The sequence below is a fragment of the Bubalus kerabau genome, chromosome 3 (assembly GCF_029407905.1).
Source record: "Bubalus kerabau isolate K-KA32 ecotype Philippines breed swamp buffalo chromosome 3, PCC_UOA_SB_1v2, whole genome shotgun sequence".
In the NCBI taxonomy this organism is placed as follows: Eukaryota; Metazoa; Chordata; class Mammalia; order Artiodactyla; family Bovidae; genus Bubalus; species Bubalus kerabau.
The window spans coordinates 60,179,845-60,205,176 of record NC_073626.1 but is presented as its reverse complement, the minus strand read 5'-3'; the positions used below and the strand labels follow the sequence as shown (position 1 = coordinate 60,205,176).

The 25,332-nt window shown below is 36.7% G+C and overlaps 2 protein-coding genes across 5 annotated transcripts in view; one reads left to right on the top strand and one right to left on the bottom strand.

Annotated features, from left to right (window-relative positions):
* Positions 1-7,664, top strand: part of ANKAR (ankyrin and armadillo repeat containing) — a 52,179-nt gene extending 44,515 nt beyond the window's left edge. Inside the window, exons 19-22 of the mRNA XM_055571961.1 lie at positions 1,698-1,807; positions 3,299-3,495; positions 5,981-6,027; positions 7,327-7,664. Of these exons, the coding sequence (XP_055427936.1) occupies positions 1,698-1,807; positions 3,299-3,495; positions 5,981-6,027; positions 7,327-7,574 (602 nt within the window). The 3' untranslated portion in view covers positions 7,575-7,664. The remainder of the gene's footprint in view (positions 1-1,697; positions 1,808-3,298; positions 3,496-5,980; positions 6,028-7,326) is intronic.
* Positions 7,665-7,979: 315 nt separating this feature from the next.
* On the bottom strand, positions 7,980-20,791 carry OSGEPL1 (O-sialoglycoprotein endopeptidase like 1). Of its 4 annotated transcripts, none has more exons than XM_055571954.1 (8): positions 20,649-20,791; positions 19,080-19,320; positions 14,215-14,602; positions 13,125-13,329; positions 12,900-13,048; positions 11,982-12,112; positions 11,786-11,857; positions 7,980-10,293 (listed from the first exon to the last, which is right to left on the bottom strand). In XM_055571954.1, the coding sequence occupies exons 2-8, from the start codon at positions 19,298-19,300 to the stop codon at positions 10,215-10,217; spliced, it is 1,245 nt and encodes a 414-aa protein (XP_055427929.1). In that variant the 5' UTR covers positions 19,301-19,320; positions 20,649-20,791; the 3' UTR covers positions 7,980-10,214. The 4 variants fall into 4 exon arrangements, with proteins under 4 accessions (XP_055427929.1, XP_055427931.1, XP_055427930.1 ...); XM_055571956.1 differs by lacking the exon at positions 20,649-20,791 and adding an exon at positions 16,333-16,495 and having other exon boundaries at positions 19,080-19,215; XM_055571955.1 differs by lacking the exon at positions 11,786-11,857.
* Between the last annotated feature and the right edge of the window lie 4,541 nt (positions 20,792-25,332).

The following is a 25,332-nucleotide window of genomic DNA, read 5'->3' as shown; positions in this document are numbered from 1 at the left end:
GTGTAAGGTAAATTCAAGCAAACAAAAATTAGCTAGAAAAAAATACATGTTTAATATAAGTTATTAAATATATTTTATCTAAATGACATTCTTAGTCATAGTAATTCTATGACTCTGAAAAACAACTGTAGTGGGTTTAAATTTTACCTCATAAACTCCTCTGTGCAAGAAATGACATATTATTTTAGCTTTCAAATATTAATTTTCCCAGGCTGGTAGATGTTGAATCTCAAAAATTATTTGGCTTTCTCTGCACTCCACCACTGAAGTCATATGCACCTCCAGAGTCATATGCATATCTTGGATTTCTCAAGCAAAGCCAGGTATTTAGATTTCAGGGATAAAGTAAAATAAGTGATATGCTCAAGTCCAGGTTGGTATGGTTTCCAGAAGAGGCTCCAAAAGCACAGAAATTTTACATAAGCTGATATTTCTGTTGCCAGCAGTTCAGTTTTCCCATGTGTACCATTTAGCCATTCTTCACAAAAAGTCCTGCTCTCTGTTTTAGTCTTAGATTTTCTGCCCTTACCCATTTCTTACTCCCTATACTTAAAGACACTTTTTCCCTTCCTCCCCTTCTATAAACTAAGGCTTTAGAAAATATAAGCCTGAAAGTAAGGTTATCGTTAGATAATTTTTGCTTTAGACCATACCACCCAACTCATCCTGAGGCCATAAATGCATAAGTCTTTCTGGCTTTTTAATGGAGGCTGGAAAAAACAAAAGGAGAACAAAAACTCAGTGAATACCTCAATAAAGTATCCACCCACAAATGTAAAAATAGATTTATTGTGTTACACTTATTCCAACACAGCAACAATATTGTGAAAGAATATCACATGAAATCTCTAAAAATAAAACACAAATTGTAACGAAACAATTTTAAGTTGGTAGCTGCACCTTTATTTAATTACTGCTGCTGCTGCTAAGTCACTTCAGTCGTGTCCGACTCTGTGCGACCCCATAGACGGCAGCCCACCAGGCTCCCCCGTCCCTGGGATTCTCCAGGCAAGAACACTGGAGTGGGTTGCCATTTCCTTCTCCAATGCATGAAAGTGAAAAGTGAAAGTGAAGTCTCTCAGTTGTGCCCGACTCTTAGTGACCGCATGGACTGCAGCCTACCAGGCTCCTCCGTCCAAGGGATTTTCCAGCCAAGAGCACTGGAGTGGGGTGCCATTGCCTTCTCTGTGTTATTTAATTACTAGATCACTTTATTACTTCAATCTCAAAACACTGCTTTTATGGGAAGAACGTTAATGATCTTAAATGTCAATAAGAGATATATTGCTTGATTTTAAAAATATAATTAAGCTCTTAACTCAAAACCATTTGAATTGCAAAAAGGACATTAAATTTTCTTACATAGTTCAAACATTATGTTCATAATCATTAAAAAACATAAAACCTCAAAATAAAATATATTCTGAAGCCAAGAGGAAGAAAACCTCTGATTTTTCAAAATTCTTCACACTTAAATGAACCTATTTAGCTTTTACTGTTTGTGACAGAAAACCAAACCATAATTTTGGGGAAAGTTTATATTTAACACACACATATTTTTCCTCAGCAGTTCTTCATTAATAGAGATGTGACTCAAAAGCTTTTTAATACTTTAATATATGCAAATGAATGAAGGCACAGTATATTGGTTTATATCAATTAAATGACACATGCATTTTTTCTTGTTTAATTTATAGGGAACTTAATTGCTACCTTGGCTCATTCTAGAGCTGGTATTCCAGAAGCATTTACCACATTAGGGACAATCCAACAGCTCTGCTATCATTTGTATTCAGGACAAGAAGAGGTATGAAAAAGCAATTCTAAAACAGAATATCCTAAAAATAATTTGCCTCTCTCTCACTTCTGTGGGCCAATTTCTCCACAAGTTGAGTGTTATATAACATTAACAGTTCATATTACTAATTCAAAATTTTATGAGTTTTCTAGTCCTACCTTTGCCATTCACAATTCTGGTTCCCACAAAATACGCACATTGGTTTTAACTTCAGGCTTTAAGGTTCAGTCTATGAATAAGTACATGGATGATACAAAAATACTTATTTATAAAATGTTTTATAATTAAAGTCACTCAGTCATTTCTGTGATTATTTGTAACGATGAAAGTGGAATCCATTGGAACGTTTTCCTTACCTGCCCAATAGTTAAGAGTGAGCGTGTGTGAAGCCCAGTTGGCTATGATAGTTTTGCTTCTGTTTCTTTTCCTGGAAGGGCTAAGGCAGTATTCCTCCGACTTTAAGGCTGTATAACCTGGAGGACTTGTTACACCATAGACTGCTGGCCTCCTTTCCCAAAGTTTCTGATCTGATGTAGAATTAGCATTATGGTGTAGAATTAGCATTATAGTTTGCATTTCTAACATGTTCCCAGAAGCTGAGGCTGCTGCTCCAGAAGCACTGTGCAAGCCATGGAAGATTTGGGGGTATAGACAGAAGTCGTATGTCAATGTAAAGACCAATATGTCAGCCTTCTGGTACCCTGCATGGGTTTGGTTTATGTTCATTTTTTCAACGTTTTTATGCCACCACGAAGAGATTTTCCTAAAGAACTTCCCAGGGGTGTACTTTATTATATGAACAACCTAATTACTTCAGAGTGAAATGCAGAGTATTTCCTTCAAAGGAAGGATTACTTTTTCTGGAGTCCCATGGCTTGGAACTTGTGCTTGTTTCTTTCAGTGGATAATTGAGTTGCTTCCTTCCTTGGGTGGCTTATTTTTAACTTACTCTTATGCTCTGGTTTCTTACCTAGTTTCCTATATTATAATCACCTGTGCAGTTTTGAAAAGTCCCAATATTCAGTTCCCTGCACTCCAAAATAATTAAATCAGTCTCTAGGGGGTGGAATACAGACAAGATTTTCATAGCTATCCAGGTGATTCCAATTCACAGTGAAAACTGAGACCTACTATCTTAGTTCAAACTCAAAGGTTCTTACTTACGTGCCCTAGAATCACCTGTGGCACTTAACACCAGATTCTACTAAGAGAGATTGTATTTAGTTGATAGGCTTTAAAAAACAAACAAACAAAAAAAAACTACCGGTGATTCCAAAATGCAGCCAGGACTGAGAACAACTACTCGAAATCAATGGCAACTCACAGCCCTCCTGAAAAATATGGCTATGCCTCTGTCTATAAATTGCCATCAGCTGACATACATATTTGCTGTATGATATCTACAGAGATTTCCTATGACATATTTAATGAGCACACTGGGTTAGATATTTTAAGAACAAAGCTCAATGTTTAAGGGGAAATTGTTTTTTCTTCACTTAGGTTCGCATGGCTTGCTCCAGTGCTCTTGGTTACTTAACTTACAATGCAAATGCTTTCCGACTCTTATTAAAGGAATGCAGGAATAAGCCTAATCAGTTCCTTCGTATAACAAATAATATCAGCAGAGATGCAAGTATAAACCCAGCATTTTTAAAGGAATTTAAAATGCAACAAAAAGTGGGACTTCCTTCCCTAAGGTATTATTCCTATATTTGAAGTGGCAGTAGTGAAATTACTGATGAATTTTTAAGGAAGTTTAAGGAAGACCTAACAAAAGGAACTATCCTTGATATGAATCTATGCACTGTGTAACAAAAGGAAAGACTTCATTCTAAATGTCCATTGCCAAAGCCTCTTTTTAATTCCAACTTATCAACAGAATTTAGAGTGCAGACAAGAATACAACTGATCTTGGGGGTCCTGTCTGGTCAGGGTTATTCATCCCCCTTTTCAGAAGTTTTTGGAAGATTAGTTGCCTCCAAATTCAATTTGGGCTTCCCTGGTGGCTCAAAGGAGTAAAGAATCTGCCCACAATGCAGGAGACTGGAGTTCAATCCCTGGGTCAAGAAGATCCCCTGGAGAAGGGGATAGCTACCAACTCCAGTATTCTTGCCTGGAGAATTCCATGGACAGAGGAGCCTGGCGGGGTGATTCAGGAAGTCATTCTTTGGTAGGTTTGGGGTATATCGGAGAGCTCTGAGGCAACCAGGAATGCCACTATGACCTTGGCATCAAATGGGGCTTTTACACGATTCAAAGCTATGCCAAATTCACAGGGTATAAACAGGGCTAAATCAGACCCAGTGGCTAAAGTTATGGCAAAGTTTGCCAGGCATTTATTCAGAGGATTTTGCTTCAGTGTTGCAGTTCAACCATGAACTTAAGTTTCTGTAAAAAGAGAGGAGAGGAGAATCTCCTTACAATGGGCATATTTTCTCTTCTTCTGTAATTATAGCTGAATTAAGTCTCTGCAAATAGTGCTATTTACACATAGGAAACAGAACTACTCAAGATATATTATTAACTCTATGATAATAGAAGACAATAGAATCCAGTAGTGTATCATGGTTCTATAAATCAGTTTTAAGTACAGAGAAAAATGAGTATATCTCCAGTCACTTTAATTTGAATGAAAAACTGAATACCCAAAACTGATTATCTAATTTTATATGATCCAGGGAAAACTAAATTACAATTGCTTTAATTTTCTGGGTTTAAAATTTTTAATTTAAAAAATGTTTAAAATAATATTTACTTATTCAAAAAATTAATATACTTTAAATAATGGAAGTATTATTTTACGCAATCACTCTCACAGCTAGCCCATATGGCAACTTTTGGGGAATTAGAATAAGATACTCCTTCCTCAGTACGCTTTACTGCCATCTACAATTACTGTGAGGTGAACGGCATCCCCTGGAGTTGTGAACTCTCAATTTTCAGGATTATAAACAATAACAAGTGATCAGCAAACTGATGGGAATGACTACCAAGTGAGGTAGAACTGGTAAACAAATAACAATTACTCCCATAACTAATAATTCTATGCATTCTCCTTACAGTATTTATATAGATTGACCATTCCCTTTAATTTTCATAACAATCCTGCAAAGGAATTTTATTTAAATGAAACTATGGGAAATGTGCTAAAAGATTATTAATTCCCACAAAATATTCCTTGATACCACTATTGGAAACATAAAGTAGATTGATTTTTGTTGGGGTCATGGCAGCATTGTTTTGGAGTATATACCACTTCTCTATTCCCACACCCTCATTCAGCCCCAAGAATGGCAGATTAGAAATTTTTGGATGTGTAAATTTTGAAGTATGTAGACAAACAAAATCTTACTGTTAACTGACCCTATGTGAAAATAATCTGAGCCTAAAGTACCAGCCAGTTTCATGTTACCCTATAGCCATGAAGTTGGCATATTGAACAGACTGGGGACTGTCTTATTAAAGTTGTCAAAAGCAAATGTTCCTTCCTCATCAAATTAACCAGGAACACATCCGTCATAAGCAGTTTTAATATTTAATATTTAAAATTACATTTTATTACCAGGGAAATTTTGTAACACCATATTTATGTTACATGACAGGATGATTAAAATACTTCTATTAAAGCCACAGCATATCAATTTAGGTATAGCTTATTATTCTTTAGCTTGAAATACTTCATTAGTATCACATTACTTTGAAAATAAAGTTTAAATTTTCTCTTATTCATGGTACACAAAATGACTGATCTTTATTCTCCAATCTTACCTCCCATCATGTCTCCAGATAACTTTAATTCTGATCACACTAGACTAAGTACTTAGTGCCCTTTGAACATACCATGCTGTTTTATAGTATTGTAATTTTTCATATTCTGTTCCCCATATCTGGAATACCCTCCCCTAACTCATCTATTTAAAGACCTATTTTATTCAAAACCTAGCTGAAGTGTCTCTTCTTCCATGAAACTTTTCCTATTCACTTCAAGCATACTGAATCTTCCACATGTTTTGGGTGGTAAGTGAATAAATGACTGATGGACTATAAAATACTTACAGGTAACATGCATAGTTAGTACAGGTAAGACGTATAAATTAGACCCCTAGGCACTGAATATGGTACCTGGGTATACTAAGTTTTTATATATTTCTAGTTTTTGTGATAAAAGTGTTTTCCTTTCAGTCTGGAGAAAAATGGAGGACCATCCATAATTCCTGTCTTTAAGAAAGGTAATTGATTTTTCTTTTATCTCTAAGATACTTTCAATTCAGACCTTTTATAATTGTTTTATTTCTAAGAATTCAAAATGCAGAGGCTACCAAAAAATGTTTCCCGGTAAACTTCTACTTTTCTAGTTTTACATACCTAAAATATCTTCCCATTTACAAGCCTGTGCTGTGTTAATCATCCCTTTTAAGGCTTCGCCACTTACGGCATTTGACAGAAATCCCTTACTTTGCTTTTTCTCATAAGCCATGCATAGAAATGTCATTATTGAAACAACATGTGACTTTAATTACGATCTTGCTATTATTCCGTTTCATGTACCACTTGCCTATAAGTTCTTACAGCAGAGATGACATTCTTTCCGTTGATAGTATGTTGTTTTATAGACTTGATAGGTAAGTTTATAGAGTTGATGGCTGAGTGGCCGAGGCCTGTGAGATCAGAATCCAGATCTTATCATGTTAGTGTCCAATTCCTACTAGACGAGTAATAGGGAAGATAAATTACGTACTGACTTGATGAACATGCTTCGTGCCTGATCATGTGTGCTTAGTGTAGGACCCAAAATCAGTCCACTTGGTATATTACCTCACTGTAAAAGCAAAGACAGAACTTTCTGAAATCAAGATCACTTTGTTGGAGTCACAAATGGAAAGACAGAGAACAGGAAAAGGACAGGGAAGAACTTCATTTATCAGGGAGTATCTGAGGGAAGGTAGGTATGTGTGGGAAGCTATATTTTTGAATATCATTGGTAGTAGAATGGTTTCTGTATGGTCTGGTTTTTGGATAGCTTCTTTAGTGTAAGAGTAATTTACCTAGAAGGATAAAGCTAGTTCCATTATTCCTGCATTTTAAAATTGGCTTCTGAATAATATGTATACCAGTAATGGTCTGCAAAGTCCAGACCAGGTTTGTGATAACATAAGACAAAAGGGAAAAAGGACAATTAGGTGTCTAATAAAGTTAATTTCATTCAAGTAAAGTCCTCCATTTTAAGATAATGGCTTTTACACCTTCTTTTGACATGAAAATATCCCTTCTTTTCCAAAATGATGTTTAAAGTAGCTGGCATTTGTTCTTTCATTAGTGCCAACTTGGCATGATAAAAAGTTTGCAACATATATTGATCTCCACAGATTTTTGCATTCCAGCATCTTAAGTCTGGAAGCTACTGATCTGTTCTCTTAGTATGTTTCAGTGATGTGAAGAATTAGAAATATATAGAATTAAAAGCAATGACTCTATTCCTAGGGCTCTTAGGCTTAAGAGACACTTAATTATGGCTCTTTCCTTTTTAGGGAAAGAGCACCGAAGAAAATTAAAACACAAAATTCAACCAAGAGATTCTTTGACTTTTATACCTCCTGTAACTAACTTCATGGGACTCTTCAAAACAACAAAAAAGACTACTGTTTCTCATAATATTTTTTCCTTTTCATCTGCAATTTCATCAGATATCATAACGGTATCAAGACCAAGAATAGTGCTTTTGAACCAACTTGGGAAACATGTACAGAAAGCTAATCCAGAGCCTGGAGAAGGCTAATAAAAGCATTTTAGTGTGAAAGTATTCCTGAGCAATCTTGTAAAATTTTTCATTTTCAATTATGCTAAAATATACATAACTGAATAATCTTTTTGAATTGCAAATTCTTGATATTGATGTTTAACAAAATTTCCTTAGCATGTCTACTGGAATTTAACATCAGGTCTGATATATGGCTTCAAAACTTAAGTAACATTTTCTAAAATAGAATGCCTGCACCTAAAACCATTAAGCAGCTGACACAAGTGACACAATTAGTGTATACAGAAAGATTTTTTTAATTGGTATGCTGGGCTACAAAGGTCTGATTCAGAGTAGCCTACATGTTAACACTCATTGTGCTACCATAAGATATTTAATGATAGATACCACAGATGCATGAGCCTTCTAAAAATCTGAAATGTATACATTTAAAAACATTTTATTGAAAAAAATCTGAAATCACTTCCTATCAAGCATAGAAGTATGGCTAAAAATTGTGGCCACCACTTTTGACCAGACTCCATACCTACAGAGTATCCCTGGTTTGCAGCTGGAATAGATGATATTCTCTGTGGCTTAGAATCACAGGGATGTCTTTGCCCAGAGAGAACTGTTTCCAGTAGGTGCAAGCTTTGATGTATGTCCGCTTCTCATATTTTACAGCAGCAAACAGATTTGACATAAAAGCTAACTGGGGTTCAGTGAGTCCTTTAAAGAGTACTCCTTTTTCTTTGTGCACTTTGCTCAGTTGTCTCTATAGTCCATCTGGTCTGCACTAGAACATATATGTTAATCAGCAGTTATTTTCTCCAACATGCCTTCACGTAACGATGCAGATGGTGATCGTGACAGCGGCTACAGTTCCTTAGGGCTTCTATGTGTCGCAGTCCAAAGCCCGGGCTTTTAACCACTGTACAATAAGAGACTTCCTTCATCTCCAAATTCAATTCTAAATTATCTTAACAGTCCAGAGTCACAACTTCCTGGTGGAGAGACTACAATACAGGAATTCCAGGGAAAAATCTGGGGAGAATTTTATACTAGAAAGGGATAAATAATTCAAATGATAAAAACCAGTATCATTTATTCAGCATTGTTAAGAATTCACATCAACAAAACATTAAGCCTCTGTAGACTTTTAAAAGAAAAAAGCCTTTAGAAGCAAATTTTGAACTTTGTTGCTGGATTCAGGTGGGTTCAAAGTTGAGGATCATTATTGCATTCAATAACATAGGCATTTCCTGAGTATCTTGGCCTAGACAGACCATCATAAGTTAAGCTAAGCTAAGTCGCTTCAGTCGTGTCTGACTCTGTGCAACCCCATAGACGGCAGCCCACCAGGCTCTGCCGTCCCTGGGATTCTCCAGGCAAGAATACTGGAGTAGGTTGCCATTTCCTTCTCCAATGCATAAAAGAGAAAAGTGAAAGTGAAGTCGCTCAGTCGAGTCCGACTCTTAGCGACCCCATGGACTGCAGCCTACCAGGCTCCTCCATTCATGGATTTTCTAGGCAAGAGTACTGGAGTGGGGTGCCATTGCCTTCTCTGAGACAGACCATCCTACCATGCTTAAAACTTTACAGTATTTTTCTTTAAGTACAGGGCAAAAATAAAGATTATTTTTATTACCTTGCATTTTCTTTTTATTTTTAAAAATTATATGTTAAAACGAGAAAGGTCTCAATTCATCAAATCACCTGCCTCTTAACCTGTGCATGCACGCTAAGTCGCTTCAGCTGTGTCTGACTCTTTGTGACCCTATGGACTTTTAACAACTTGATCTAGTTATGGATGGTGTAACATAAATCTCTACTAGCAAAACCTCTCAAAGGACACTGAACAGTTGGTAGCATCATCCTTATATTCAAAGGACAGTACATTCAGTTCCTTTAATCTGTGCAGAAAAAAAGTCATGAACTATTATGATATCTGCAGTAAAAGTTCAGATTCAAAGGACATTATCAAAAAACCAAAAAAACAAACCTTTTTCATCTCATGTATTTTCACTGATTAAATATACTTTCTAAAATAATGAATGTCAATATATGTGGCCAACTAAAAAGTACAATACACCCTTGAGGGATTACTTGCATGTCATATTTTTTAAAATCTCAGATCTTAAGAAATGTATAGAAATCCCATTTGCTCCAGAGAAGATACCTAATAATATATATTTTTTATAATTATTAACTTACATTCTATTAGAGAAAGTCTCCTTTTGTTTTGTCCTAGAATTCTGAGTTGACATGACTTTGACCTGGCTACCATTCAACAATTGCTGTCTCACTAGAAAAGTCAGGGTAATGTTTCCATAGGAACTTATACTATTCTCATATGAGAGAGGTGGGAAAAGATCTATGCCTGTGTTAACATGGGGCCATGATTTAGCAGAATTGCTACATTTTTTCCAAGATTTTTCTTTTCACCTGCCAATATCAGTATATTATTTTCCTCACAAGATGTTTTATTTTGGTTTTTGATAATTAAATAGAAAAACCCTTATACTCTCTTCTAAGACTATTATTGTCTCTCAGAAGAGCAGGTTAAACATCAAACATAAGAAAAGTAATAACAAAGAAAGTCTTGATGAACAGTTAATATTATGTATTTTATATACAAAAAAATAAAAACCTTTAGGGACTTTTTTTTTTAAGCAAAAATCAAATCTTCATTTTTAATCTTGGCACTTTTATAGCAGCTTCTCCAACTTCTTTTGATATATCTACTCCAAGAGGACATCTGCATCAAAACCAGACAAATCACATTATTTCAAATATTTGCTTACTGATCTGTCACTAGTTCTGCAAACTATTTGTTTAGAATTCTGACAAAAAATATATGTATCTAGTGTATAACTATCGTATGTGATGGTGGTTCTTGAATACATATAGAGTAGGACCTCAAACTAGCAAAACAGGTAAAGGAAGACTAGAAATCTAAATTTGGCAATTTTTTAAAACCTCTTTCATTATTCTAAAAGAAAAAAAAAGTTGAACAAACAAAAGAAATCTTTTTGAGGTATAATTGACATGTTAAAAACTATACATATTTAATGTACACAATTTAGTGAGTTTGGGGTTGAGATGTTTTTGAAAGAGTTCTATTGCTCTCAAATGCTGTAAATAAGTTAAAAGTTGAAACAAAAAAATTACAAAAAATGCTTTATGCTCTACAAAGCTAAAGGCTAAAAAGTTTACCGTACAGCTAAACTATCCATTCCTACTTGAGAAATTCACCAGGTTTCCACCAGCTCTTCTCTGAGGTTTCAAAAGCAGGCTCGCTCCTTTCTACGTTCCTGGTGGCAGGAGAGGCCTTAGGTCCTACCCTCGTCCTCTGTTCTTCCTCAGTAAATAACTCTGGCCTCAGATTTCTGCTCTTTTTATGTGTTTAGCATGTTGCCCTATGCAAGGCTTCAGCTGGACCCCAACCTAAAAGCCATCATCTCCAGCCTCAGCACTGCCACAAGAAGGCTGTGCTGGATCAGACGGTGGCTTCCGCCCGAGGCCAGGCCGTCAACTAAAGGGGTTCTTTTTGTCACTACTAACTAAAATCTGTCCACTGATGATCAGCTTTAATAGTCTATGGTTCACGTGGCTGATAGTTACGTACTAAAATGCTGAAAAGTTTTAAAATAGCAGATGAAACAATACTGAAAATAGAATTACGTTAGATTATGAAATATAATCATGCTTTACTATTTTTACTATTCCAGAATTAACTTAGACCAGAACTTGATAACAAATTGAAAAACTGTGCTACTCCTAGGAACTTCAATTTGGGAGGGGAAATCCAAGGACTGCAGAAAATAAACTATCTTTTGGCACTTTCTCAGCATCCTGTGGAGATGTATACTCACAACCCCGTCTCACACTTGAATAGTTTTTGCACATTTCTGTTATTTTCAGCATGTCAATTGGTGCTGAGATGGTCCTGACGCTGCAGAAGTCCAGGTCATGGACATGGTTTCCGTTCTGGTCCCAAACGAGAGAATTCATCATCCTTACCTATTCCGTGTTTCTAACCTATAACTGGCGAACATTTGTATAATTTATTGCTATAACAAAAATATTCCTATAAGTTATCTACCACCTAGGTTAGAAGAAAAAAAATTAATGTAATCTTTCTTCAAGTACCACCAGAATGTCAATGAAAACCTTAACTGTAAAAGCAAAATCCAGGCTTTGACTTTTATGGTACAGCCTGCAGAGAGCTTATGAATGGTACCACGTACTTTGGTTCATAGCGGATGCCTTCTGTGTTGTGTAAAATGCCCAAGCCAGCACGTAGTCTTTCAACACCATTCCTAAATAAGAATCATTAAAAATAAAATAACTAGCTGAAGATGTAAAGGAAGAAACTTTAGCAGGATGAAATAGCAATTAATATCTGCATAATTCCGAGTGAGCCACAAACGCGCTGCGGCTTACCACGCAACCATAACGCCGTTGTCAGTGCAGAGTCTGGGGGGCGGGCACAGCAAAGCACACTCTGTTGCACTGGTCACAATTTCCAGGGCTTTTCGGATATATAAGTTACTTGCGACGCCTCCAGATACAACCTGAAAAAGTCAGAAGACCAAAGTGAACAAATAGCACACATGAATACGAGGTAAGCTGTGAGCTAAACCTGGGGAAAATACCAGGATTATACAATAAGACAGTATCACATTTTGGTAGGTGAGTAAATGATTAAGTAGTATATGTATATAACAAACATTTGGAAAAAGAAAAAAAAAACTTCAATATTACCACATGATCACTATCATTTTTGTACATTTTCTTCTAACCCTTTCCTCATGGTACAATCATTATACAGTATTTTAGACCCTGTAGTTTTTGCTTATAAGCATTTTTTAAATTTTACTACATAGTTCTTAAACTATTACCTTTATATTCCATTTTGTGAACCTACTGTTTAAATATTTTCCCACTTTACAATTTTCAAAAGGATGAAGTTTAAGATACAGTTACACAGGAAATTTATCAAGCCTTTTAAGCACATTTAAAGGGATTTCATCAAAGGAATATACATTTGAAGGAAACAGTCCATTTTTCTAAAGACAATGATAGCAGTTACACTGCATTTTGTTTCATACTGTAAACCCTCTTTTAAATACAGTAAGATGCAGCCTTGAACATTTTTGCCACACAGGCTGTACAGATGTCCTATAAAAGTGCCACACCTGTACAAGAAATGGCTGTTAGTTTTTATTCTACATAATCTCTTACTGTCAGGGACAACTTATGGCATAAAGATCTTTTCATTCTACGCTTATGGTCAATTAAGCTCTGGAAAGGAAAGGAACGTACTGTAAAGGATTACTGCTATTCTATGACAAGACTTACCAGTACTGTGTTACTCTGACGTAAGAAGCCTCTCTGCTTGCAGAACAGAAGAGCACGATGTGTTCTTTTTGCAATGTGGCAGGCCACGGTGTGCTGGACCGCAGCGGCAATGTCTGCAGCTGAAGACAGGACCTGCCCCTGCTCGATACCTGCAGGAATGAGCGGGTATTTTCAGGTACCATCCAGTGTTACTTATCTGTCCAACTTTACTAATTACAAATATACCTTCCTCTTTTTCCTTTTGCATTATCATCTTATCAATAACGTGTTGAAGTCCAGAAAAAGAAAAATCACAATTTTTAGCACGTTGCATGGGAGGTTGGAAATCAAAATGCAATCTATTTCCTTGTTTGGCCAAATGTTCTATAGCCTTCCCACCACTCATGGTGGAGCACTCTGGATGTTTTATTAAGGAAAGTCTTCTTGCTACCTACCAAAAACAAAACAAAAAATTTTGTAACATCATGAAACTGTACATTTTGAAACCAAGATACAAAGGAAATGATTTTTACCCTGGATGAGTAAGACATGCTATACTTCTACAACTAAGGACTATACCTGGTGGTCGGTCAAGACAGACATCTTGCTCCTTCTGACAAGTGCTCAATAGTGGCCAATCACTGCCTTCCTATCTACTTTTGCTCTTTTATTGGGGATGGAAAATAGGTTTGAAAATGACAATGACTGCTCAATTATAAACTTCAGAATAAGAACCTGCCCTATTTCTTTTGAATTTCAGCTTGATAGAAGCAGGTTTTTTTTTTTTTTTAAATTTTATTTTATTTTTAAACTTTACATAACTGTATTAGTTTTGCCAAATATCAAAATGAATCCGCCACAGGTATATACAGAAGCAGGTTTTTTACATAAGGAAGTCATTTTTAGAATGCTAAAACAAAGGAAAATAAATCTGCTCATCAGTGGTATCAGCGATGATAACATTTAATAATGAAACATTGTGCATCTTTAATGTCCTTATGTCATTTTATATATCCTCTTGTTCAGTTTTAAAAGGTACATTACACTTCACAAACCACTTTCTTTCACATGTTATTCGACTAAAAACATAAATGTAATACATGGAAACTATTAGAACCTTTATATACTGATGTAAACCTCATATCAGCTTATTCAGAATGGGTAAGAAGGAATCTTTCATAAAATTATGCACTACTTACTTTTTGTTTTGCTCACATAATATTTTCAGTTTAATATGATATTATCCAGAAATATTTAGATGAATAGTGAAATTACTATTTAGCTGAAACAGACACCTAACAAAAAAGAATGGAGATGTTAATTCTTAAATAATTACCTTGTCAAGCATGTCGCCTGGTGCTATGTCCAAAGACTTCCCAAGAAGAAGAAAATCTGAAACTCCTCTAACTAATGCCAAAAGACAATGACCTCCAGAAATCAAAAGAACTAAAAACGGAAATTCTACCTTATCTGTTAACCTGATAGTAAGTGCATGAGCCTCCATGTGATGAATGGGAATGAAGGGCTTTTTAAACTGGTCTACCAGTTGTAAGCTAAATGATAAACCTACGCCCAAGCTTAAAGCAAGTCCTGGCTTTATGGTAGTCGCAATTGCTGAGAGTTCACTTGGAGAGACTTCACTGGCAGAGAGAGCTTCTTGTACTATGCGTTGAATATTTTCTCTATGAAGCTGTTGAGCTACTGGAGGAATAATCCCACCTGTTCTGAAAGACATAAAAAAAAACCCCAACTTTTATAAGTTTAAGATTGTAAAAACAGAGGAAGAAAAAGTATGTATTATGGCTGAAGGCATGTTTTCAAATTATCATTATATAGTTAAAAACATCAGTAAGTCAAGTATTTTCTAATTATGTGTGTCTTATAATATGTAGTACATTATAAGAACTCAACATGCAATGATTAAGGATGTAATTTACTGTTGCTGACTTTGCAAAATTGTACACAACTCTCAGAGATTTATTTCTTGATAAAAGAAATCACCAAAATAATTCTGAGAAGCATTCTAAGGAAGACGTCTTGAATAAGGAAAGGACAGGACAAAACTGGGTTTTAGGAAAGGAATCAGGATTTTGGGGAAAGGAATCAATATGCAGACAGGGAGATTTTTAAAGAGGTTATTGCAAAAATATTTGTGTAAGGTTATTACATCTTAAACTGAGTGATCATGAGAATGGAAAGGGACCAAGAACCAAAAACTGTAATAATTTTAACTGGATATCAGGGGAAGGGGGAACCAAGCCATCAAAGGTAAATCCTGAGCTGGAATGACTGGGAGAAAAGAAATCCTAACAGAAACACGAAGACAGTTTTGTGACGAAGACGAGTTTATTTTTAAACACACTGCACTTGAGGTCATGGTAGGACAGTAGACAGCTTGCAATCCTGAAATAAAGTCTGGGATCCAATCTTAATCCAAGAATCCAATTTTGATTTTTGGTCCATGTAGGACAAGCAATGGAAGATCACCCCAGATGTCAAGAGTAAAGAATTAGAAGGCAAAGGTTGTTAGCAAAAAAACGGCCAGCATGTGACTGATCAGAGGGCAGAGCAAAAATGTTAGAGGGTCTGCAGGATATACCTCTACTCTCAAAATAAGAACTTTAAATATTTGATGATTTGATGTTGTAAGATCTGCAGGTTCTATACAAATGGCATTCAATGATTTATTTAATAGTTAAAATATGTATGTGTCAGTCAATGAGAGTGCTATTTAAGAGGAATTACCTTATTTCAACACATTCATATTGTAATACAATTTTCCTTAATTCTTTAAAGCTACTTTTTCTTCTATATTCCTCAATTCTGTTAATGGCATCAATAACCTCCAAACTGCTTAGGTTTCAAGGCTCATCTTTTATCTCCTTCCTTTCCCTCACTTTCCACATTTAATTAAGTTTGTAAGTATTGATGAGGTCAGGCTGTTGGATTGTCACCAGCAATTTCAAAAAGCTCTCATTAAGTCACTCTGTTCAAAGCCTTCTAACTATACTTCTCCAGATACTTTCTCTGATCCTTGGAGTTGTACTATACTGTGTTGCCAGAAAAAAAGCAGTGATGACTGAATTTGGGAGACTTTAAATCCAAATCCTCTCCCTTCTACGTATTTCTTCCTTCCCCTACTTGCCTACACTTCCCTTCTTTCTGTGCCTTTTCTATGTATTCTAAGGATTATGCTAAGCATCAGAGATGAAAGAGATGTAAACACAATGGCTTTATTCTCAAAGAATTAACAATGATTGCTACAAGTCAATTAATAATCAAATAATTTTAGACAGTATGGAAATGGATGATTAAGGAACAAAGCTAATAAAGACGCATGGAAACCATTTATCCTCAAGGCTGGAGCCAGGAGTTCAGACAAGAGACAATAAGGATTTGAATTAAGTCAGAGAAAAGGGAGAGGAAAGTTTTTGTATTTGGAAGGTAGATTTACCATGACTGGATGACTGATGTGGGTACAGAGTGGTGAGGGAGAAGTCAAGATTGTCCTCCAGGTCTCTGGCTTGGAAGAAAGGAACTCCTCTCCTAGGCAGACCTCTATTACTTCACTTTACATGCTGTTTTACAACAACCTGTTTGCCTCTTTGTCTTCTTCACTAATATATAACAGAAAGAGAAGTAGTATTGTTACCAGTAATAGATGGGGTTTTTGCAGCCCTTCCTATTTGACAAGAACTACATTATATACTTTAAAAGAATTCACATTTAATCTTCACAACAATATTATGAGCTAGGAGCCATTATTATCCCCATTTCACAGATAGGGACACTGAGTCACAGAAAATGGTGCAAGGTCTCCAAGCTAGTCAGTGGCTGAATCAGAATCTAAACCCTTTTATATGGTAAGTTGCTCAGAGGAAAAAAAAATCATATATTTGTACCCACAGTGCCTCAGAGGCTGCCTTGCAATTGTAGGTGTTCAATACATGCTGAGATGAGCTGGTATCAAACAGCTTGTATATTCTTCTAACGTGACTTACACCCTAGCTAAACTGAAATGTTTTTTTTGTCCAGCACTTTCTCACCTCTTTGCCTTTGCCAATGACACTATCTCAGTCTACAAGTCTTTCCATCTCCATTCACTGAAGGCCTATCTGTCTCTCAAGGCCACTGACCCATGCAACATGTCAAGTGTTGTGCCGGCCACTAGGTACAGGGTAGTGATTAATACAGACGCAGCCTCCATCACCTTGGAGCTTAGAGTCTATTTGGGGGAAACACTGTAAATAAGTAAACATAAAAATTATGAAAAGAACTACTAAGAAAATAAGCAGGACATGATGATATAGAATAAACTGGGTGGGAGTACCTAATTCAGATAAAGTGGTCAGGGTAGGCTTTTCTGTGCAGTTAACATTCCTTTGTTCAGATGTCCAATAACCCCCAAATAGTAAAAGGATTGTGAAACTGAGGTATGGTAATAAGTTATTGTCTGTACTACTTCTGTGATACTTACTTTATGCTGCCTTGCACTCCTAACTTTCCTTATAGGTCTATATATCAATGTCTCAAAGATTAGGGTAAGCTTCTTGGAGGCAAGGACTTGCTAGTATTTCACTGAGCCTTATTAAGGCCCACCGCAGCCCCTTTCATATAACATGTAACCATTAGAGGCCTATTCTGCCTCTTCAAGTATACTATTTCTAATTATAATATTCTGTTGTTATAAGTATCATGCAACCCACAATCCCATAAGGCAGGTATTATCTTTCCTATTTTATGGATGTGAAAACAGAATCAGAAGCAACCTAGATGTCCATAGACTGATGAAGGGATAAAGAAGTTGTGGTATATACACACACACATGCACACGTGCACACACACATACATATGCAATGGAATATTACTCAGTCATAAAAAGGAATGAATTTGAGTCAGTTCTAGTGAGGTGCATGAACCTAAAGCCTGTAAAACAGTCAGAAAGAGAAAAACAAATATTTATATAAACACATATACACGGAATCTAGAAAAACGGTACTGATGAACCTATTTACAGGGCAGGAATAGAGACACAAGCATAGAGAATACACTTGTGAACAAAGCAGAGGAAGGAGAGAGTGAGACAAATTGAGAGAATAACACTGAAACATACACATTACCATGTGTAAAACAGATAGCTAGGAGGAAGCTGCTGTATATAACACACGGAGCTCAACCTGCTGCTCTGTGACAACCTAAAGGGGTGGGATAGGGGCAGGGGTGGGAGGGAGGTTCAAGGGAGAGGGGACATATGTATACTCATGGTTGATTCGATATGTATACTCATGGTTGATTCGTGATGTTGTATGGCAGAAAAGAACACAACATTGTAAAGCAATTATCCCCCAATTAAAAAGAAAAACAGATTCAGAGAGGATAAGGAACTTCCCAAAGTCAGAGCCAATACTAACTGCTAATTCATGATTCAAATACTAGTTTATGGTCTCAAAACGCCAGCCTTTTTCACTACTCAGACATTGGAAATCAATGGCTTGAAGGCGTAGTTGTACTGCACAGTATTTTAGTATGCTGGAGTTACCTACTAATTTTTAAAATTTGGGAGATATTACCATAACATTCCGGATTTCCATTCTCTTGAAAATTCTTATGATCAAATAACACAAGGCCTATATTCCTGTATGGCGACAATTGGCTGGAGTGGAGTAGTGACCTCCTACAGTTATTTTCTACATTATTCCCAGCCCACTTATTTATGCAGTCTGCCTGGTGGCCCTCTGGAAATAGCTGAGGTTATAAACCCGGCACCATTCTGTGTTTTAATACAACTGTATATTATTAAGTATCGACATGACATATATATATTTTTTTATATTTGTGAATAGGATTTTCTTTTTCAGTGATTAACACAGGCTGTAGGTCAGGTCATACTTTCCTAGGACTTCAGTGGAGACCACAAAACATACAGCTGGGCAAAAGGAAATGGCATTGCTGAAGGGAATTCATGGCTAAACACCAAAGTTTGTTTCTTTTTGGCAACAGGATTAGCTAAGGTTGGGAAGTTACTGTGGAGGTCCTTAAAAGCCAGGTTGAAAGGTGTAAGGTTTTCTACATCAGTTATTAAGACTTGCACAAAAGATGAAATTAGGTCCTAAAATTTGCCTTTTATATGTAATACATTAAGATTTTATTTCATTTTATTTTTCAAAAAAAGTGGAAACTACCAAGATAATGCCTACTCACTTTAAATGAACTTCAGTTTGGGAATGTATTGCTTCTCCCAAAACATTTCCAGCTTCATCCACTACAGCAGCTGCTGTATCATCACAACTGGTTTCAATTCCCAATACTAGTTTATGAAGAAATAGTTTTCCAGGATGAAAATGAAAACTTCCTAAAAATTCATAAATTTTCCTTCTTGATGGTTTAAAAAAGACTCCTGCGGTCTTATTCAATATTAGCATATTTACTGTATGGGTAATTCCTAGAAGAGAAAGAAACAAACTATTATTTGGAACTGACATTTACCACTAGCCCATTCAGTAAAGCAAAATTCTTGAAAACTTGGTTTATTTTTCAATATATAGTTTTATAAAAATTTAGGAAAGTTTTGTTAAAAGTTAGCACAATATTTTAAAGTTATTTAAAATAACTATGAATTAATATAATGCTCTTTTAAGGGGAACATTAAATAGACATAAAATTATATATAAATTTTCTGTATTACTAATACTTGTATGTTGTTCTTAGCAAACGATTATTCTTTATAAAAGAGCTAATATTACAGTACAATAGTTACATAGTCCCTTGAAAAGTGCTCTTTATTTTTTTATAGCCAAAATTAAGACAAATTGTTGTTTTTAAAAGTCAAAACAATAAAGGCAAAGCAAAACTAATGAAAACTAATGCATTCCATTTCCCAGAAACATCTTTCAAAAGAAAAATTTAATCATGTGGTTGAAAAACAAGAGCTCGTATTAAATACACAGTAAGATTCAGGCGTAAAAGTTTAGACACAGGCGTTCTCATAAAGCTCATCTTAAAAAAACACCTCAACTAAAACGACCATAACCTAATACCTATTTTATCTATTAATTACAATTTTTCGAATTAAATCTCCACTTTTGCCACAGGTTTATCCTACTAGTGTGTATGTTCAGTTGTCTCTTTGCGACCCTATGGGCTGTAGCCTGCCAGGCTCCTCTGTCCATGGGATTTTTCAGACAAGAATACTGGAGTGGGTTGCCATTTCCCCCTCCAGGGGATCTTTCCCACCCAGGGATTCTTTATCACTGAGCCACCAATAGAGATCTCCCCAAATCCTCTTCTCTCCAATAACAGCTGTCCATCATTAAAGCACTTTGTTTTTTTCACACTGCCAAGTATCTAATCTCATGTCTCCCAAATCACCTTGTTCTAGAACCTTCTAGAAATTTAGTAGATTCTTTCTCTATCACACTAGTGGACAAAATGGGGGGAAAAGAGCGAATATTGGAACTTGTATTGTTCCACAGGGGCAGGGAGGGGTCCAGGGATAGGAGATGAGCGACGTATTCACAGAGGGCAGCTGCAGAGGATGCAGTCCCAACAGACGCGCCATGAAAAATTAGATTTATAGTCACTAATCCAGCCAAGGAAGCTTGTGCGAAGCCCTTCTCGTTGGAGCCAAGCCGGATCCCAAGTGAACCTGGTCTGTCTTGGGACTTGGCCAGCGCTGGTCTCTGCTCTAAGAAGGTGAGGGATTCTAACTGGAACCGTTATTCTAGCCGCGTGAAAGCAACAGAGAGAAGAGGGCTGAGCTATCTCACCCACCTTACTCGTCAACGTTAGTAGCTAGTACTCATCTCCTTTCCGTGCTAAGCCGATTGAACGCTCTTTCCCAGGCGCAGGAAAGCCTGAACTTGCCACCCCGGAAGTGATGTCATCAACATGGGGCCAGCGTCCCGTCGCCAGGGTCAGCAGCTGTTTCCCCGAGGGCGTCACTCAGAATAAAGACAATTGCAAAGGCTGTCTTTTCCCTAGATGCTCTGCGTGCGCTCAGGCAATTCTCCCAGACCTGTAGGTAAGACGTCTGCAAGGTTACACGGCTACTGACTGATACAGCGCAGACAGATTCGACTACGAGAGCACAGATTCGACTACGTAGCATTTAGTTCTGAACACTACGTACGCTACAGTAAAAGAAAAAAAAATTTTTTTGCCTTAGGCTGGAATTTGGACGCCACTGTGAGAAAAGTATGGTCTTTGCTTACTCTGGAGGCAATCTTCAGCATAGTATGTACTCCTATTCTTTAACCTCCTTCAGTCTTTTTTTGTTTTTATTCGTAAGTGAACTTATTACCATTTGAATAGCTTTGTCCGAATCTATTCTTTCTTCTTCCCTGCGAGGTGTTAAGATTTTACCGCAAGGTCTTTATAAATTCAAGGCTGGACAAGGCTGGCACATGTGTGTGCCTTTCTTGGTGTGAAGGTCTTGGTGTGAGGTAGGGAAAGTCACAGCTATGGTCTAGTGGCAGATATGTAATTCATAATCACCAGGTATGAAATTTATGATTATCAGCACTTTACTAAGAATTTTTAAGGTAGAACTTAATGTTTATCTAAATTTTCATTTATGTATGAAATAATAAACAATTAACAATAAAGTGGAGTTTACTGTGCGCTAGGCACTGTTGCAGATTTATTTAATCTTCATAACAACCCCATGAGGTAGTTACTGCCCTCATTTTACATATGAGACAACTGACAACAGAGTTTGGGTGATTTGCAGGTTACACAGCTAGTAAATGCAGACTAGAAGTCAGGCCATCTGCCCTGGAGTCTGTTCTCTTAACTGATAGAATATTAAATAGCTCATATTTTCCCTAGGATGTGTTGTTGACCCAAAAAGAGGAAAAAAGAAAAATTAAGACTTAAAGGTTAAGAATAATTAGTCATCCTGATTGCATATGATAGGCCAGGAATTACTTTCTCTTATACACTGGGATCTATTCTGAACGTAAAATTGTTCACATCTGGTATTGTTTTTCTTGCAGCTTGAATTACATTATCCCAATGCTCTCCTGTGTTGTCAGTTATCCCTGCTGTGTTTGGTTGTATTAATAGATACCTTATTTGGGCACTCCTTATCTGGGTACCCTTGGCTGCTGTTGAGTCTGAATGCTGCATTAGGTGAAAGAGCAGAACTTAAGGATGTTAGGAAGGAATTTGGGGCTTCCCTGGTGGCTCAGTGGCTCCTCATCTCAATGCAAGAGATGCAGGTTTGATCCCTGGGAAGATACCCTGGAGAAGGAAATGGCTATCCACTCCAGTATTGTCTGGAAAACCCCATGGAGAGAGGAGCCTGATAGGCGGTAGTCCATAGGGTCGCAGAGTTGGACATGACTTACGGACTGAACAACAGGAAGAATATGGGAAGTGGGAAGAATGGCACTCTCACCAGTCCTAGATATTTGGCAAGTGAAGGTGTAATTCTTCCACATTCTTTATTATACTGGAGAAGTTATTGGGGGAAAGATGTATGCTCTCTGGGGCTTGTCTGGGCTTTCATGCAGATCACATCATATGGTTTGAATGCCACTCTCATGGGCATTCTCAAGAAAACATGGCCTAACCACTGTAACTGCAACATGAATTGAGAGTTTGGAATTATAAGTATGTTCACATTCTCTATTGCTTAGCTTTCCACTTGTAAACTTTAGAGGAAAACTTTATATAGAAGAATCTTTATCCTAAATATGTCATACTAAATTGGATTTTCACATATCACGTCTTTATTGGATTCTTTCCTTTTTCTAGGCAGTTTACTAGTTGTTAGGGATAAAAGATAAAATATCCATTTTCTATTTTCAAGGAATGGAGTCTAATAATGTGTGCATGCTCAGTTGTGTCCAACTCTGAGGCCCATGGACTGTAGCCTGCAAGGCCTCCTCTGTCCATGGAATTTTCCAGGTGAGAATACTGGAGTGGGTTGCCATTTCGTACTCTAGCACATCTTCCAACCCAGGGATTGAACTGGAATCTCCTGTATTGGCAGGTAGATTCTTTACCACTGAGCTACCAGGGAAGCCCCATGAGTCTGATAATAGGCAATTACAATTCAGCATTATGGAAAAAGTGCATTAAGAGAGGAGTCACTTGGGGAAGGGGACAGTTTGCCACAGATTTATCCACAGTTTAGCAGGACCATAGTGTGCTTATTGGGTTTCAACATCTGATTTTTTTTTTAGGGTTGAAATCAGTTTATCAGGTCTAGAAGTGATTGGACTCTGGAGTGCTGAGTCACACAATTTGCTAATAAACTGCTATGTAAAAACCATAGTACTAATGTATTAAGAGAAATGATGAAGGGTCTAGGATAGTTGAGCCTGCTGATCCTCACCTTTTCTGTGTTGATCAAATTACAATGAAAGCCAGATCCAAATTATAACCAGATTGTTTGGCATAATGAAATGGAAGCAATAGAAATGAGTTTGGTGCTTTTAATGGCTAATATGTCCGGCTTGATGCACCCCTTTCCACTTGAGTCATATACCTGTCTTATGTTCTTCATAGGTTGAATTGTGCTAAAAAAAAAAAAAGTCATTTGCCTTTCTCTTAAATTTCTTTGCTAACAAATATTTTTTTTGATATGGAACAGTCTTTCATCACAGCTTCCCTGGTGGCTCAGACAGGAGACCTAAGAGACACAGGTTCCATCTCTGGGTTCGGAAGATTCCCTGGAGAAGGGCATGGCTACCCACTCCAGTATTCTTGCCTGGAGAAACCCATGGACCGAGGAGCCTGGCAGGCTACAGTTTATGAGGTCTGTAGCAAAGAGTCAGACACAACTGAGCAACTAACACTTCACATTCTTTAATTAATGGTAATACCATTCATCAGGCAAGTCTCATCTTTGGAACATGTTTTATTTCATTTGCTGAACCATAATGCTTGTATCACAAATTTACTGTTTTTTAAAAAAATCATGTTAAATGTTAGAAAAATCACCATTTTAACCATTTTTAGGTGTACAGTTCAGTGGCATTAAATACATTCACATCGTTGTGCAACCATCGCTACCATCCATCTCCAAAATTCTTTCATCTTCCCCAGCTGAAACTATCCATTAAACATTAATTCCTCATTTCCCTTTCTTCCCGTCCCCTGGCGACCACCATTCTTTCTGTCTTTATGACTTTGACCACTCTAGGTACAGCATACTCTAGGTCACACAGTACCTGTCCTTCTGTAACTGGCTTATTTTACTTAGCATTAATGTCAAGTTTCATCCAGTGTTGTGGCATATGTGAGAATTTCCTTTTAAAGCTCAATAATATTCCATTGTGTATATAAACCATTTTGTGGACACCTTCATCTGTCAATGGTCAGACACTTTGGCTACCTACACCTTGTGACTATTGTGAACAGTGCTCCTGTAAACATGAGTTGTACAACTATCTTTTCACATCTCTGCTTTCACTTCTTTGGAGTATATACCCCAAAGTGGAATTGCTGGATCATATGGTAATTATTTAACTTTCTAAGAAACTAACATACTCAGATGATCTTACTTTTCAAGTGTGTGGAGTCTGTGTTTTTTGGCAGTAGATGGAGAGGGTGAATCTCTTTGTTGCTCCCCTAAACTCCCTGGGACCATTAAGTGCCATGATAGAAGCACGGGTTTGGTAACTCAAAGGAGGGACACATTTCAAAGCAGGATCACTGTATCAGGTTTTCATGTAGTAGCTGGTATACTGGTATTTTCCTGGGCAATAGCCAATGAATCATCTGGCTCTTCTGTTCTCATTTAGAAAACTATAAAATGAATAAAATGATGCATGCTTATCTTCTTTATAATATGGTCAAAGTAACACATATTTTCCAAAATCTGTAACTTTTTAAAAAAGTGTCAAAAAGTCTGTAACTACCTGATGTGAAGTACCAACTCACTGGAAAAGACCATGATGCTGGCAAAGATTGAGGGTAAGAGAAGGGAGTGGCAGAGGATGAGATGGTTGGATGTCATCACCAACTCAATGGACATGAGTGTGAGCAAACTGCAGATAGTGAAGGACAGGGAAGCCTGGAGTGCTGCAGTTCATGCGGTCACAGAGTTGGACAAGACTAAGTGACTGAACAACAACGTAATTGGAAATTCAGAAAATTTATATATTGTAAAACTCCTTTCATATTGTAAAGAGTTAATTCTAAGCATTAATGATGTTCTTTCAATTCTTGAATTTGAGAATTATTTTTATTCATGTAATTATGCAGTTAGGTCACAGTAACAAAACTAGCTTATGTGCTAATTTGAGATTACATAGATCTTTAGAGCTACAGGTTGAGTCACTTTCATAAGCATTAGTTGTTTTATTAAAGGCTTGAATGAGTCAAAAAATAGAATAATTATACTATTCTGAACATAAAATACAAATATATTATTAGCTATTTTAAATTATGAAATATTTTAATTATGAAAGTGTCAAAAAGAATATAATCAACTTCTGTGAACCAA

Coding starts and splice junctions, on each gene's coding strand:
- OSGEPL1 (XM_055571954.1), bottom strand. CDS start 19,300: ATGCTAATATTGAATAAGACCGCAGGAGTCTTTTTTAAACCATCAAGA. Junction 12,113..12,899: donor GTCAGAGTAACACAGTACTG/GTAAGTCTTGTC, acceptor TGACTTTTTCAG/GTTGTATCTGGAGGCGTCGC. Junction 10,294..11,785: donor GGCATCCGCTATGAACCAAA/GTACGTGGTACC, acceptor GTTTTGATGCAG/ATGTCCTCTTGGAGTAGATA.